This window comes from Schistocerca americana, chromosome 4 (genome assembly GCF_021461395.2).
Source record: "Schistocerca americana isolate TAMUIC-IGC-003095 chromosome 4, iqSchAmer2.1, whole genome shotgun sequence".
Classification (NCBI taxonomy): Eukaryota; Metazoa; Arthropoda; class Insecta; order Orthoptera; family Acrididae; genus Schistocerca; species Schistocerca americana.
Window position 1 is genome coordinate 372,399,813 of NC_060122.1, and position 12,329 is coordinate 372,412,141.

A 12,329-nucleotide genomic window follows, 5' to 3' on the forward strand; every position below is an offset into this window, starting at 1 on the left:
GGCCAGATGAGTATCGGGTAATATCGACAGCAGCAGAAAATGGTGTAACAGGGGTAGGATTCGTTATGAATAGGAAGGTAGGGCAGAGGGTGTGTTACTGTGAACAGTTCAGTGACCGGGTTGTTCTAATCAGAATCGACAGCAGACCAACACCGACAACGATAGTTCAGGTATACATGCCGACGTCGCAAGCTGAAGATGAACAGATAGAGAAAGTGTATGAGGATATTGAAAGGGTAATGCAGTATGTAAAGGGGGACGAAAATCTAATAGTCATGGGCGACTGGAATGCAGTTGTAGGGGAAGGAGTAGAAGAAAAAGTTACAGGAGAATATGGGCTTGGGACAAGGAATGAAAGAGGAGAAAGACTAATTGAGTTCTGTAACAAGTTTTTGCTAGTAATAGCGAATACCCTGTTCAAGAATCACAAGAGGAGGTGGTATACTTGGAAAAGGCCGGGAGATACGGGAAGATTTCAATTAGATTACATCATGGTCAGACAGAGATTACGAAATCAGATACTGGATTGTAAGGCGTACCCAGGAGCAGATATAGACTCAGATCACAATATAGTAGTGATGAAGAGTAGGCTGAAGTTCAAGACATTAGTCAGGAAGAATCAATACGCAAAGAAGTGGGATACGGAAGTACTAAGGAATGACGAGATACGTTTGAAGTTCTCTAACGCTATAGATACAGCAATAAGGAATAGCGCAGTAGGCAGTACAGTTAAAGAGGAATGGACATCTCTAAAAAGGGCCATCACAGAAGTTGGGAAGGAAAACATAGGTACAAAGAAGGTAGCTGCGAAGATACCATGGGTAACAGAAGAAATACTTCACTTGATTTATGAAAGGAGGACGTACAAACATGTTCCGGGAAAATCAGGAATACATAAATACAAGTCGCTGAGGAATGAAATAAATAGGAAGTGCAGGGAAGCTAAGACGAAATGGCTGCAGGAAAAATGTGAAGACATCGAAAAAGATATGATTGTCGGAAGGACAGACTCAGCATACAGGAAAGTCAAAACAACCTTTGGTGACATTAAAAGCAACGGTGGTAACATTAAGAATGCAACGGGAATTCCACTGTTAAATGCAGAGGAGAGAGCAGATAGGTGTAAAGAATACATTGAAAGCCTCTATGAGGGTGAAGATTTGTCTGATGTGATAGAAGAAGAAACAGGAGTCGATTTAGAAGAGATGGGGATCCAGTATTAGAATCGGAATTTAAAAGAGCTTTGGAGGACTTACGGTCAAATAAGGCAGATGGGATAGATAACATTCCATTAGAATTTCTAAAATCATTGGGGGAAGTGGCAACAAAACGACTATTCACGTTGGTGTGTAGAATATGAGTCTGGCGACATACCATCTGACTTTCGGAAAAGCATCATCCACACAATTTCGAAGACGGCAAGAGCTGACAAGTGGGAGAATTACCGCACAATCAGCTTAACAGCTCATGCATTGAAGCTGCTTACAAGAATAATAAACAGAAGAATGGAAAAGAAAATTGAGAATGCGCTAGGTGACGATCAGTTTGGCTTTAGGAAAAGTAAAGGGACGAGAGAGGCAATTCTGACGTTACGGCTAGTAATGGAAGCAAGGCTAAAGAAAAATCAGGACACTTTCATAGGATTTGTCGACCTGGAAAAAGCGTTCGACAATATAAAATGGTGCAAGCTGTTCAAGATTCTGAAAAAAGTAGGGGTAAGCTATAGGGAGAGACGGGTCATATACAATATGTACAACAACCAAGAGGGAATAATAAGAGTGGACGATCAAGAACGAAGTGCTCGTATTAAGAAGGGTGTAAGACAAGGCTGTAGCCTTTCGCCCCTACTCTTCAATCTGTACATCGAGGAAGCAATGATGGAAATAAAAGAAAGGTTCAGGAGTGGAATTAAAATACAAGGTGAAAGGATATCAATGATACGATTCGCTGATGACATTGCTATCCTGACTGAAAGTGAAGAAGAATTAAATGATCTGCTGAACGGAATGAACAGTCTAATGAGTACACAGTATGGTTTGAGAGTAAATCTGAGAAAGACGAAGGTAATGAGAAATAGTAGAAATGAGAACAGCGAGAAACTTAACATCAGGATTGATGGTCACGAAGTCAATGAAGTTAAGGAATTCTGCTACCTAGGCAGTAAAATAACCAATGACGGACGAAGCAAGGAGGACATCAAAAGCAGACTCGCTATGGCAAAAAAGGCATTTCTGGCCAAGAGAAGTCTACTAATATCAAATACTGGCCTTAATTTGAGGAAGAAATTTCTGAGGATGTACGTCTGGAGTACAGAATTGTATGGTAGTGAAACATGGACTGTGGGAAAACCGGAACAGAAGAGAATCGAAGCATTTGAGATGTGGTGCTATAGACGAATGCTGAAAATTAGGTGGACTGATAAGGTAAGGAATGAGGAGGTTCTACGCAGAATCGGAGAGGAAAGGAATATGTGGAAAACACTGATAAGGAGAAGGGACAGGATGATAGGACATCTGCTAAGACATGAGGTAATGACTTCCATGGTACTAGAGGGAGCTGTAGAGGGCAAAAACTGTAGAGGAAGACAGAGATTGGAATACGTCAAGCAAATAATTGAGGACGTAGGTTGCAAGTGCTACTCTAAGGTGAAGAGGTTAGCACAGGAAAGGAATTCGTGGCGGGCCGCATCAAACCAGTCAGTAGACTGATGACAAAAAAAAAAAAAAAAAAAAAAAAAAAATTATTGGTTTCTCGGTCTTCAGTTTACTGCAATTTAATTAAAGAGAATTTTGCACCAGTCGCGTTTTGATTTCATTTATAAAGCATCTTACGTGGTTATTCTGGAAATTGGAGACCAGTGTCTGTACAATTTTGGTTGTTTCATATTAAAAACAGTGTTTTGTGTATAAAGTTGTTGTGCAATTTATTACCGTCTTTCTGCCTCTTGTATATTATCCAAACACTGCTTCTTTCCCCTTTGTTAGCAGAAGTTAATGCGAAAGACTTCGTTTCTCATGTACACTTTGCAGCTTTTGCCTTTCTGCAGTTCTTCTTACGCAAACAGACGTATTATCATTTTAGTTTGACTCATAATTTATTTAGTTGGTGCACTGTGTTATTGACTTCATAGTCCGACGACATCAAATGATCACAATGTTTTACAGTAAACAGTTACATAATAGTCGTCTTGTCTACGCATACAATTTTTTCGGTATTTTCTAATGAAATATTGAGATTAGTACGTAGTACTAGCTTATTTTAATCCTTGTTACATGTCACTTGGGCGAATAGGCAGCTGCCAATGGACACAGCGCAGAGGAGAAAGGAGTGATTAAGAGACACTTGTTCATCTCTATGAATTCTGCTTGGAGAGAGAAACGCGGCGTTGCTATCGGTTTTAAATTTTAACAATTAAATCAGTTTTTTAACAAACAATTTTTGGGTAGCCCCTACAATTTTGCAGAATGCAACGTTCATGGCCCTACATATCGTTCTTTCGCTCACTTCGATAGTCGAGGTTCTAATAGGAGTCTCACAAGGTTACTTTTCTCCCAGTCAAGCCTCGTTTGTGGTCGGATGAACTCTCTCGAAGAAATCACACTTCAATTTTTTCAACGGTTTCGTTAAAGTTGCCTTATATTTATTAGTTTGTATTACCATTTGCATCGTAATCAATAAAAAACGTTCATGTTTGTATTGCAGGAAACACCCTTCTTCAGAAAATATGCATAGATTCTTTAATGCAACGTAACCCAGGTTCCACTAGCTATTTAGACTGGTTTTTCATCTCCAACATGAGGTGGGGTGTCATTGTAAGCGATAAAACTGTGACAGATATTTTGATTCCTTTTTAAATGAAACGAACATTGATTTTTGCAGTCGTTTATGGTCAATTTCACCCAACTACAGCATTCATAGTGCAAAAAGGTTAGTTACAGTTATTTCTTAATCTAAATTTCACCGAAATTTTTCTTGTGATACGCGCTTTGTGGTATTAGATTTCTTACCTCCTTCAAGCTGACCATGGTATACCACACTGCGCAACTTCATATTTATCCGTGGTTTGAGGTTAGGGATGTTCTTTATCTGGATCATTTTCAAGTGTATTGCGGCTACATTTGAATCCATAATTGTTACGTACTACGGAGGAATATTTTTAAAGCCATCATTAACTTTAAAAGAAAATCTGTTTTCAACAAACCATCCAAAATAATCTAACGATGGCTGATATTTGGCTAGCAATTTACAAAATTGTCATTTAAAAGGCATGTTTTTTAAAACCAAGTGTTGTTAAGTGGCATAGTATTTTTTATCATAAATGAAAGTATTTTCTCTGTTTCGTCGTGTTTGTAGCTATCTTTTGAAATATGGGATGTCTTTTTGCCGGACCCTGTGTTATAGGAACGACGAGTGTCTCACATATGTATCGCTATCTGTTCCATATTTAATTGGTGTTTCGAGGTTACATCTTGTGGTAACGATAGGAGCTATGAGCTTCTTTTTCTTATTTATTAAATGGCCTTCAGTGTGAGTCAGCTGGCCAGAAAAGTGGAACAACAAGCTGGTCAGGCAGTAAACTTTCACTCGCGCGAAACTCAGCGGGCCCTTCTCTCGCAGCATATCATCGAAATAATGGACAACAGACAGATTACATACTCCTAGATTTTCATTCCAGAGTGTTAGCAAAGGTACGAGCAAGCATAGTAGATTCCCAGATACATCAGTGGCTCGAAAATTTAAATGAGTAAGAGTGTTCGCGGGTACGGGGTGTTCGCGGGTACGGGGTGCTCGCGGGTACGGGGTGCTCGCGGGTACGGGGTGTTCGCGGGAGAAAAGGGTACCGTCGGGTGTGCCTCACGGAAGTGGGATAGGACTACTCTTATTTTTATGAGTAAGTGAGCTGACGTGTGGCTTACGAGCAATCTCCAACTGTTTGTTGGTGACGCTGCAGTATACGCGAAAGTATAGTCTTTCAGTGACTGTAGGAGGATACAGGATGAGTTGTACAGAATTTATATTTCGTTAACAGAGTAGGCAGCTTTCCCTGAATTTGTAAAAATGTAAATTAATACAGATGAATAGAAATAATAATCCTGCAATGTTTGAATACAGTATTAGTTGTGTATCGCGTCTCTTGACACACCCACGTCGATTAAATATCATAGGAGCTAGGCTGCAAAGCTATATTAAATGGAACGAGCCAAAAGATTGGTTATGGTGAAGATGACGGACTTCAATTTATTGAGAGAATTGCAGGGAAGTGTATATCATCTACACTCCTGGAAATTGAAATAAGAACACCGTGAATTCATTGTCCCAGGAAGGGGAAACTTTATTGACACATTCCTGGGGTCAGATACATCACATGATCACACTGACAGAACCACAGGCACATAGACACAGGCAACAGAGCATGCACAATGTCGGCACTAGTACAGTGTATATCCACCTTTCGCAGCAATGCAGGCTGCTATTCTCCCATGGAGACGATCGTAGAGATGCTGGATGTAGTCCTGTGGAACGGCTTGCCATGCCATTTCCACCTGGCGCCTCAGTTGGACCAGCGTTCGTGCTGGACGTGCAGACCGCGTGAGACGACGCTTCATCCAGTCCCAAACATGCTCAATGGGGGACAGATCCGGAGATCTTGCTGGCCAGGGTAGTTGACTTACACCTTCTAGAGCACGTTGGGTGGCACGGGATACATGCGGACGTGCATTGTCCTGTTGGAACAGCAAGTTCCCTTGGCGGTCTAGGAATGGTAGAACGATGGGTTCGATGACGGTTTGGATGTACCGTGCACTATTCAGTGTCCCCTCGACGATCACCAGTGGTGTACGGCCAGTGTAGGAGATCGCTCCCCACACCATGATGCCGGGTGTTGGCCCTGTGTGCCTCGGTCGTATGCAGTCCTGATTGTGGCGCTCACCTGCACGGCGCCAAACACGCATACGACCATCATTGGCACGAAGGCAGAAGCGACTCTCATCGCTGAAGACGACACGTCTCCATTCGTCCCTCCATTCACGCCTGTCGCGACACCACTGGAGGCGGGCTGCACGATGTTGGGGCGTGAGCGGAAGACGGCCTAACGGTGTGCGGGACCGTAACCCAGCTTCATGGAGACGGTTGCGAATGGTCCTCGCCGATACCCCAGGAGCAACAGTGTCCCTAATTTGCTGGGAAGTGGCGGTGCGGTCCCCTACGGCACTGCGTAGGATCCTACGGTCTTGGCGTGCATCCGTGCGTCGCTGCGGTCCGGTCCCAGGTCGACGGGCACGTGCACCTTCCGCCGACCACTGGCGACAACATCGATGTACTGTGGAGACCTCACGCCCCACGTGTTGAGCAATTCGGCGGTACGTCCACCCGGCCTCTCGCATGCCCACTATACGCCCTCGCTCAAAGTCCGTCAACTGCACATACGGTTCACGTCCACGCTGTCGCGGCATGCTACCAGTGTTAAAGACTGCGATGGAGCTCCGTATGCCACGGCAAACTGGCTGACACTGACGGCGGCGGTGCACAAATGCTGTGCAGCTAGCGCCATTCGACGGCCAACACCGCGGTTCCTGGTGTGTCCGCTGTGCCGTGCGTGTGATCATTGCTTGTACAGCCCTCTCGCAGTGTCCGGAGCAAGTATGGTGGGTCTGACACACCGGTGTCAATGTGTTCTTTTTTCCATTTCCAGGAGTGTATAAACGAGGTCGCAGACAGAAAGAGTACAACCGATTCTTGAACCCGTTAGTGTGTTTGCGGTCTCCACCAGGTCGGACTGAAGGAAGACATCGAAGTAATTCAGAAGGTACTGCTAGATTCGTTACCGGTAGATACAATCTGCGTGGGAGTATTACGGATGCAAATCTCTGGAGGGAAGACGTTCTTGTCGCGAAACGCTGTGGAGGAAATTGAGAGCACTGGCATCTGAAGTTGACTGCAGAACGGTTCTGCTGCCACCAACGTTCATTTTGTGTAAGGACCACAAAAGTAAGGTGAGAGAAATGAAGGCTCGTGCAGAGGCATATAGACAGTCGTTGGTTAGTGGTGCTGCAAGGTACACTCCGCTATCCGCCATACATTGGCTTGCGGGAATGTATGAAGATGTAGAAAGTAAACAGCCGCCGAAACTATACAGGGCAATGAAGCTTGACAGGAATCTATACCTCTAAACTCATCTATACATATCGTAACTAGACCCTGTCGCGTTTGTCTGTATGTGAAGGCGAACCTCAAAACTACAATAGGAATTTTCATACGGTTTTTACTTACACATACATTCATGCGGAAACTGTGCAAGTTACCACTACACCAAACAAGTCGTATTGCCGTTGATATCGGGTGATTAAAGTGCAGCTGTCAAAGAGGTCCAGTGTGGGTTATAATTACCGTATGGTGGCGAAACGTCGTAGATATTTCGATGCGTTAATGCGGAACGAACTTAAGCAAGAAAAATAGCTCCAATTTGGCCACCAGGTGAAAATCTGGCGCTGAGAATGCGAAAGAGACGTGTATAGAAATATTTCTGTGTGTAATGGGTTAGCAACAGGATGTGGGCAAAAGGTCAAACAAGTGAGAAAGGCTTAATGTTTTTATTATTAACTACTGCTTACATAATTTTTGAATACATGCGTCACAGATGTCAACGAGATGCTGTAGAGCACCAGATCTGCACCTGGTAGCCAAGATTGGAACTACTTTTTTCCCAACGTTAATCGGTTCTGCACTAACGTTTCGCTGCCGTACACTAATTATAGCCCACAATGGATCTCCATGAATAACTACACACTAATTATAGCCACCCAGTACTTAGCGCTATCCATGCGAAATCAGGGTACATGTAAACCAATCCATTCCACCAGTACAAATTCAGAGCAGATCTGCCTGCTCAGCCAACACCAGAAGTAAAATTAATTACCTTCCACCGTTCTGCTTGACTTCCTGCAGAATGGGTTATAGTTCTAAGCCAGTAATGTCGCAAGCATATATGGGGGTCACAAGAAATATTCTGAGCCTATACTTTTTTTGAGAGCTGATGGGGAGAGGGAGGAAAAAACACTTCGCTGCAAACAGAACTACTGCAGAGAGAAGGGGCGACCTTCCTCACCACACTATACACGTTTATTGCTTCATATCAAACGTCTGCGGAGCTCAACAGTAACCACCATCTTTTGTGGAGTGGTCATAGGTTGTGGCGCGCCTGTGGTGGACCGGTAACTGGTTAATTGTCTTTCCACAACAGCATAATAGTCTTCTAAATGGCTTGGACAGTGCTACTGCACACAGTACTCTTTGATTACTAAACTTTTAAAAAGTTATTTAAATTCTCCACGAGGAGCTGGGCTGCACGCGGATTTGACTAGTTTCGATAAATGTAAAAGGTAGGAAAACCCAATGTTTTTAAAAATATGCATCGGTGAAAAAACTCCACCACACACAATATTTACACAATATTTAAAATGAAATCAGTGATGTCGATGCCGCTTTGGTAATGATTCTAGTGGTGCATAATAATAATAATAATAATAATAATAATAATAATAATAATAATAATAATCGGTGAAAACGGAATAAATAAGACAATGGGGCCCCTTGGAACTGAAGGAAGCAACCAACAGTTTTCTAGGAGGATGACTGAGGAGGGAGGAAAGGGAGAGGATGAAGTTGGAACGTTGTCTGTGACTGGAAGACAGGGTATATGTCGGGGCATGTTTCATTGTTAGGTAGTGGGGAGTGGTTACAGTTCAGGCAGAAGAAGATGGATCACTCATGGAGGTGCATGGAGAGTGGATAGGATATTGGGTTTTCTGAATAGTGTAGTGGATTCGAAGGTACTCTAAGAAAAGGTGGTATGGTAAATCGGATAGGATGCGAACTGGCAAAGGTAGGCGGATATGGAAGTTGAGGTGGTGTCAACGTTATTTTCATGATTTTTATGCGTTTAGGAAAGGTGGAGTTCTAGGAAATACTGGCGAAAATTAGAATTGAGTGGATTAGGAATTTGTGGGTGACAACAATGGCACAAGATCTCAGGTGTGCCATGTTAGTAGTTGGAGGAGTTTTAATGGGTTTCGCCGGCCGGGGAGGCCGAGCGGTTCTAGGCGCTACATTCTGGAACCGCGCGACCGCTACGGTTGCAGGTTCGAATCCTGCCACGGGCATGGATGTGTGTGATGTCCTTAGGTTTAAGTAGTTCTTAGTTCTAGGGGACTGATGACCTCAGAAGTTAAGTCCCATAGTGCTCAGAGCCATTTGAACCATTTTTAGTGGGTTTCGGGCTCACGTTGTAAGATGAAGAGGTGCGCATTCCATGTTAGTTTTCTATCAAGAGTTAATCTGAGTGACAGAAACACAGATCAGTGCGTCTAAAGATTGTGGGCCGGGTTTTCTAATACATTTACTTGAAGTTTCGACGTAATACACCGCTCGAACGTGACATTAAAGTGACATTAGAAGGAACTGTGGGCATGTTGATGGTAGGTTGGTAGCATATTGCATGATGAATATAAGAGTTGTTGGTTTGAGAATATCTGCAGTTTACATGGTGTACAAGGGGAAGGAGAGGACAGACTTCTGGGACATCAGCAGTCCAGCGAAGGTTGGGCGGGTGTGGTTGATTCTATTACATGTGGTGGTGAAGGCATAGGAAAGAGTGATTATATTTGTAACTTGAGCCGCCTCGAATACAACTGCTGGGAGATAGCGAGTGGTACGCCAGGCAGCGCTCAGGGACAAATCGATATAGGCCGACGATTTCAGACGGCTACCGTTTCAAAAGTAGGGAGCCCACAATGAAAAGAATGGTTAATCAGGTTAAGGAGGTGGTATAATTAGGTGTGTGTGTGTTTTTTATTTTATTTTATGAGGGTGGTCTCCTGTTGCAGGCAAGTTCCAGGGTGCCATATCTATCTCCGGCACAGCGCTCAGCCCATGGGCGCAGGTCTCCTCCGTGGAGGCCCGTCGCCGCGCCTTCCGCCTGGGCGAGCTGGTGGGCTGCCGCAAGAAGCAGCTGAAGGACAGCGAACTCTTGCTTGACTGCCTGCTCAAGACCTCTGCCGAGGAGCTGGTGCGCCAGATACCCAAGATCCTGGTGAGTACTCGTTTAAGCAACATGCAGGATAAATTTCGTAGGAACTGGATAGCTGGGCTTAAAGTTCTGTATTGTTATGAGTATTGACGATTGGAAGGAACACTGACGTTGGGTTGTGACGTCTGTTCCCATGGGAATGGCAGTGAAGAATCTGGAAGCAATCTTAAGATTTCTTTCCAAGATTCTTCACGTTGACTGAGGCGGAGATGGAGATATAGTTTAGAAATGTACAGTAGCAGAAGCCACTTACAAATTACAGAAACTTAGAAACAGTAATTTCGCTGTCTGAGAAATACATAACTTTGAAAAACGGCTTCTTTGAACAGGAGTGAGTGAGTCAGAAAATAGTTGCTTTCCAAGTGTCTGCGGCACTCAAACCTGATAAGTATACTCGTAGATTATCAGAAATTCTTAAGAAATGTCACTGTTGACTAGTGGCAGTCATTCAACTAAGGACCAATGAGGAGGCTTCCTTTGAAGGTGAAATTCCTTTCGTAGGACTGACTGATATCCAGTAAAGTATATAGTTTGTCACTTCTAGGAAGAGATAACGGTAACATTTGTTTTGCAGTTTCTGCATACGTAGACTGCCAGGGACAATATATTCGAAAAAGATCCTCAGCTAATTCTGAAGATAAGTCGTAACCTTCCTTTACTGGACACGTGACTTCCTGCATCATCCGGCTTTAGCATTACGCCTTACTTCATCAGTAACTGTGACTCAGTAGCAGCTTAGACTTGAATTTTACATTAGCTGTCAGTTATGTATCACTCACCACATATATTTTAAAGTTCCTGAAATGAAGCAAAATATTTAAAATGTTGTTGTGGAGCGCTAGCTGAATATTCGAATATTTAAACAAATATTATTAGTAAGGGTCTGAAGACATACAGCATATGTGAAATTGACAAGGTATTGGATACCTGCAAATGAGGATTGGTTTTCGGAGCCATCTCACACTGTTTTTCATAGCTAATTTTCCATTCAGCAATAATGTAAAATATCTGCTCAGAAAGTTTTCGTTCTGAAGCCAAACACGAAGTTCTTACTTCGGCAAGACTTAACTTTACCTAAATGATTGGGCCAAGAAGTATAAAAGCCTGAGACGCATCAGTCAACTGATGGAACGACACTCATACCAAGTGTAGAAGTGTGAAACCGGAATTTCCCTATACGGGGTGAGTCACCTAACATTACCGCTGGATATGTTTCGTAAACCACATTAAATACTGACAAATCGATTCCACAGGCCGAACGTGAGGAGATGGGCTAGTGTAATTGTTTAATACAAACCATAAAAAAATGCACGGAAGTATGTTTTTTAACACAAACCTATGTTTTTTTAAATGAAACCCCGTTAGTTTTGTTAGCACATCTGAACATATAAACAAATAAGTAATCAGTACCGTTTGTTGCATTGTAAAATGTTAATTACATCCGGAGATATTGTAACCTAAAGTTGACTCTTCAGTACCACTCCTCCGCTGTTCGATCGTGTGTATCGGAGAGCACCGAATTACGTAGGGATACAAAGGGAACGGTGATGGACCCTAGGTACAGAAGAGACTGGAACAGCACATTACGTCCACATGCTAACACCTTTTTACCGGTCTTTTTCACTGACGGACATGTACATTACCATGAGGGGTGAGGTACACGTACACACGTGGTTTCCGTTTTCAATTACGGAGTGGAATAGTGTGTGTCCCGACATGTCAGGCCAATAGATGTTCAATGTGGTGGCCAGCATTTGCTGCACACAATTGCAATCTCTGGCGTAATGAATGTCGTACACGCCGCAGTACATCTGGTGTAATGTCGCCGCAGGCTGCCACAATACGTTGTTTCATATCCTCTGGGGTTGTAGGCACATCACGGTACACGTTCTCCTTTAACGTACCCCACAGAAAGAAGTCCAGAGATGTAAGATCAGGAGAATGGGCTGGCCAATTTATGCGTCCTCCACGTCCCATGAAACGCCCGTCGAACATCCCGTCAAGGGCCAGCCTAGTGTTAATTGCGGAATGTGCAGGTGCACCATCATGCTGATACCACATACGTCGACGCGTTTCCAGTGGGACATTTTCGAGCAACGTTGGCAGATCATTCTGTAGAAACGCGATGTATGTTGCAGCTGTTTGGGCCCCTGCAATGAAGTGAGGACCAATGAGGTGGTCGCCAATGATTCCGCACCATACATTTACAGTCTACGGTCGCTGTCGCTCTACCTGTCTGAGCCAG

The 12,329-nt window shown here is 43.5% G+C and overlaps 1 protein-coding gene across 1 annotated transcript in view; it reads left to right on the forward strand.

Annotated features, from left to right (window-relative positions):
• The window catches only part of LOC124613890 (venom carboxylesterase-6-like), a 163,667-nt gene that overhangs the window by 86,330 nt on the left and 65,008 nt on the right, over positions 1–12,329 (forward strand). The window contains exon 5 of the mRNA XM_047142628.1: positions 9,882–10,087. Within this exon, the coding sequence (XP_046998584.1) occupies positions 9,882–10,087 (206 nt within the window). The remainder of the gene's footprint in view (positions 1–9,881; positions 10,088–12,329) is intronic.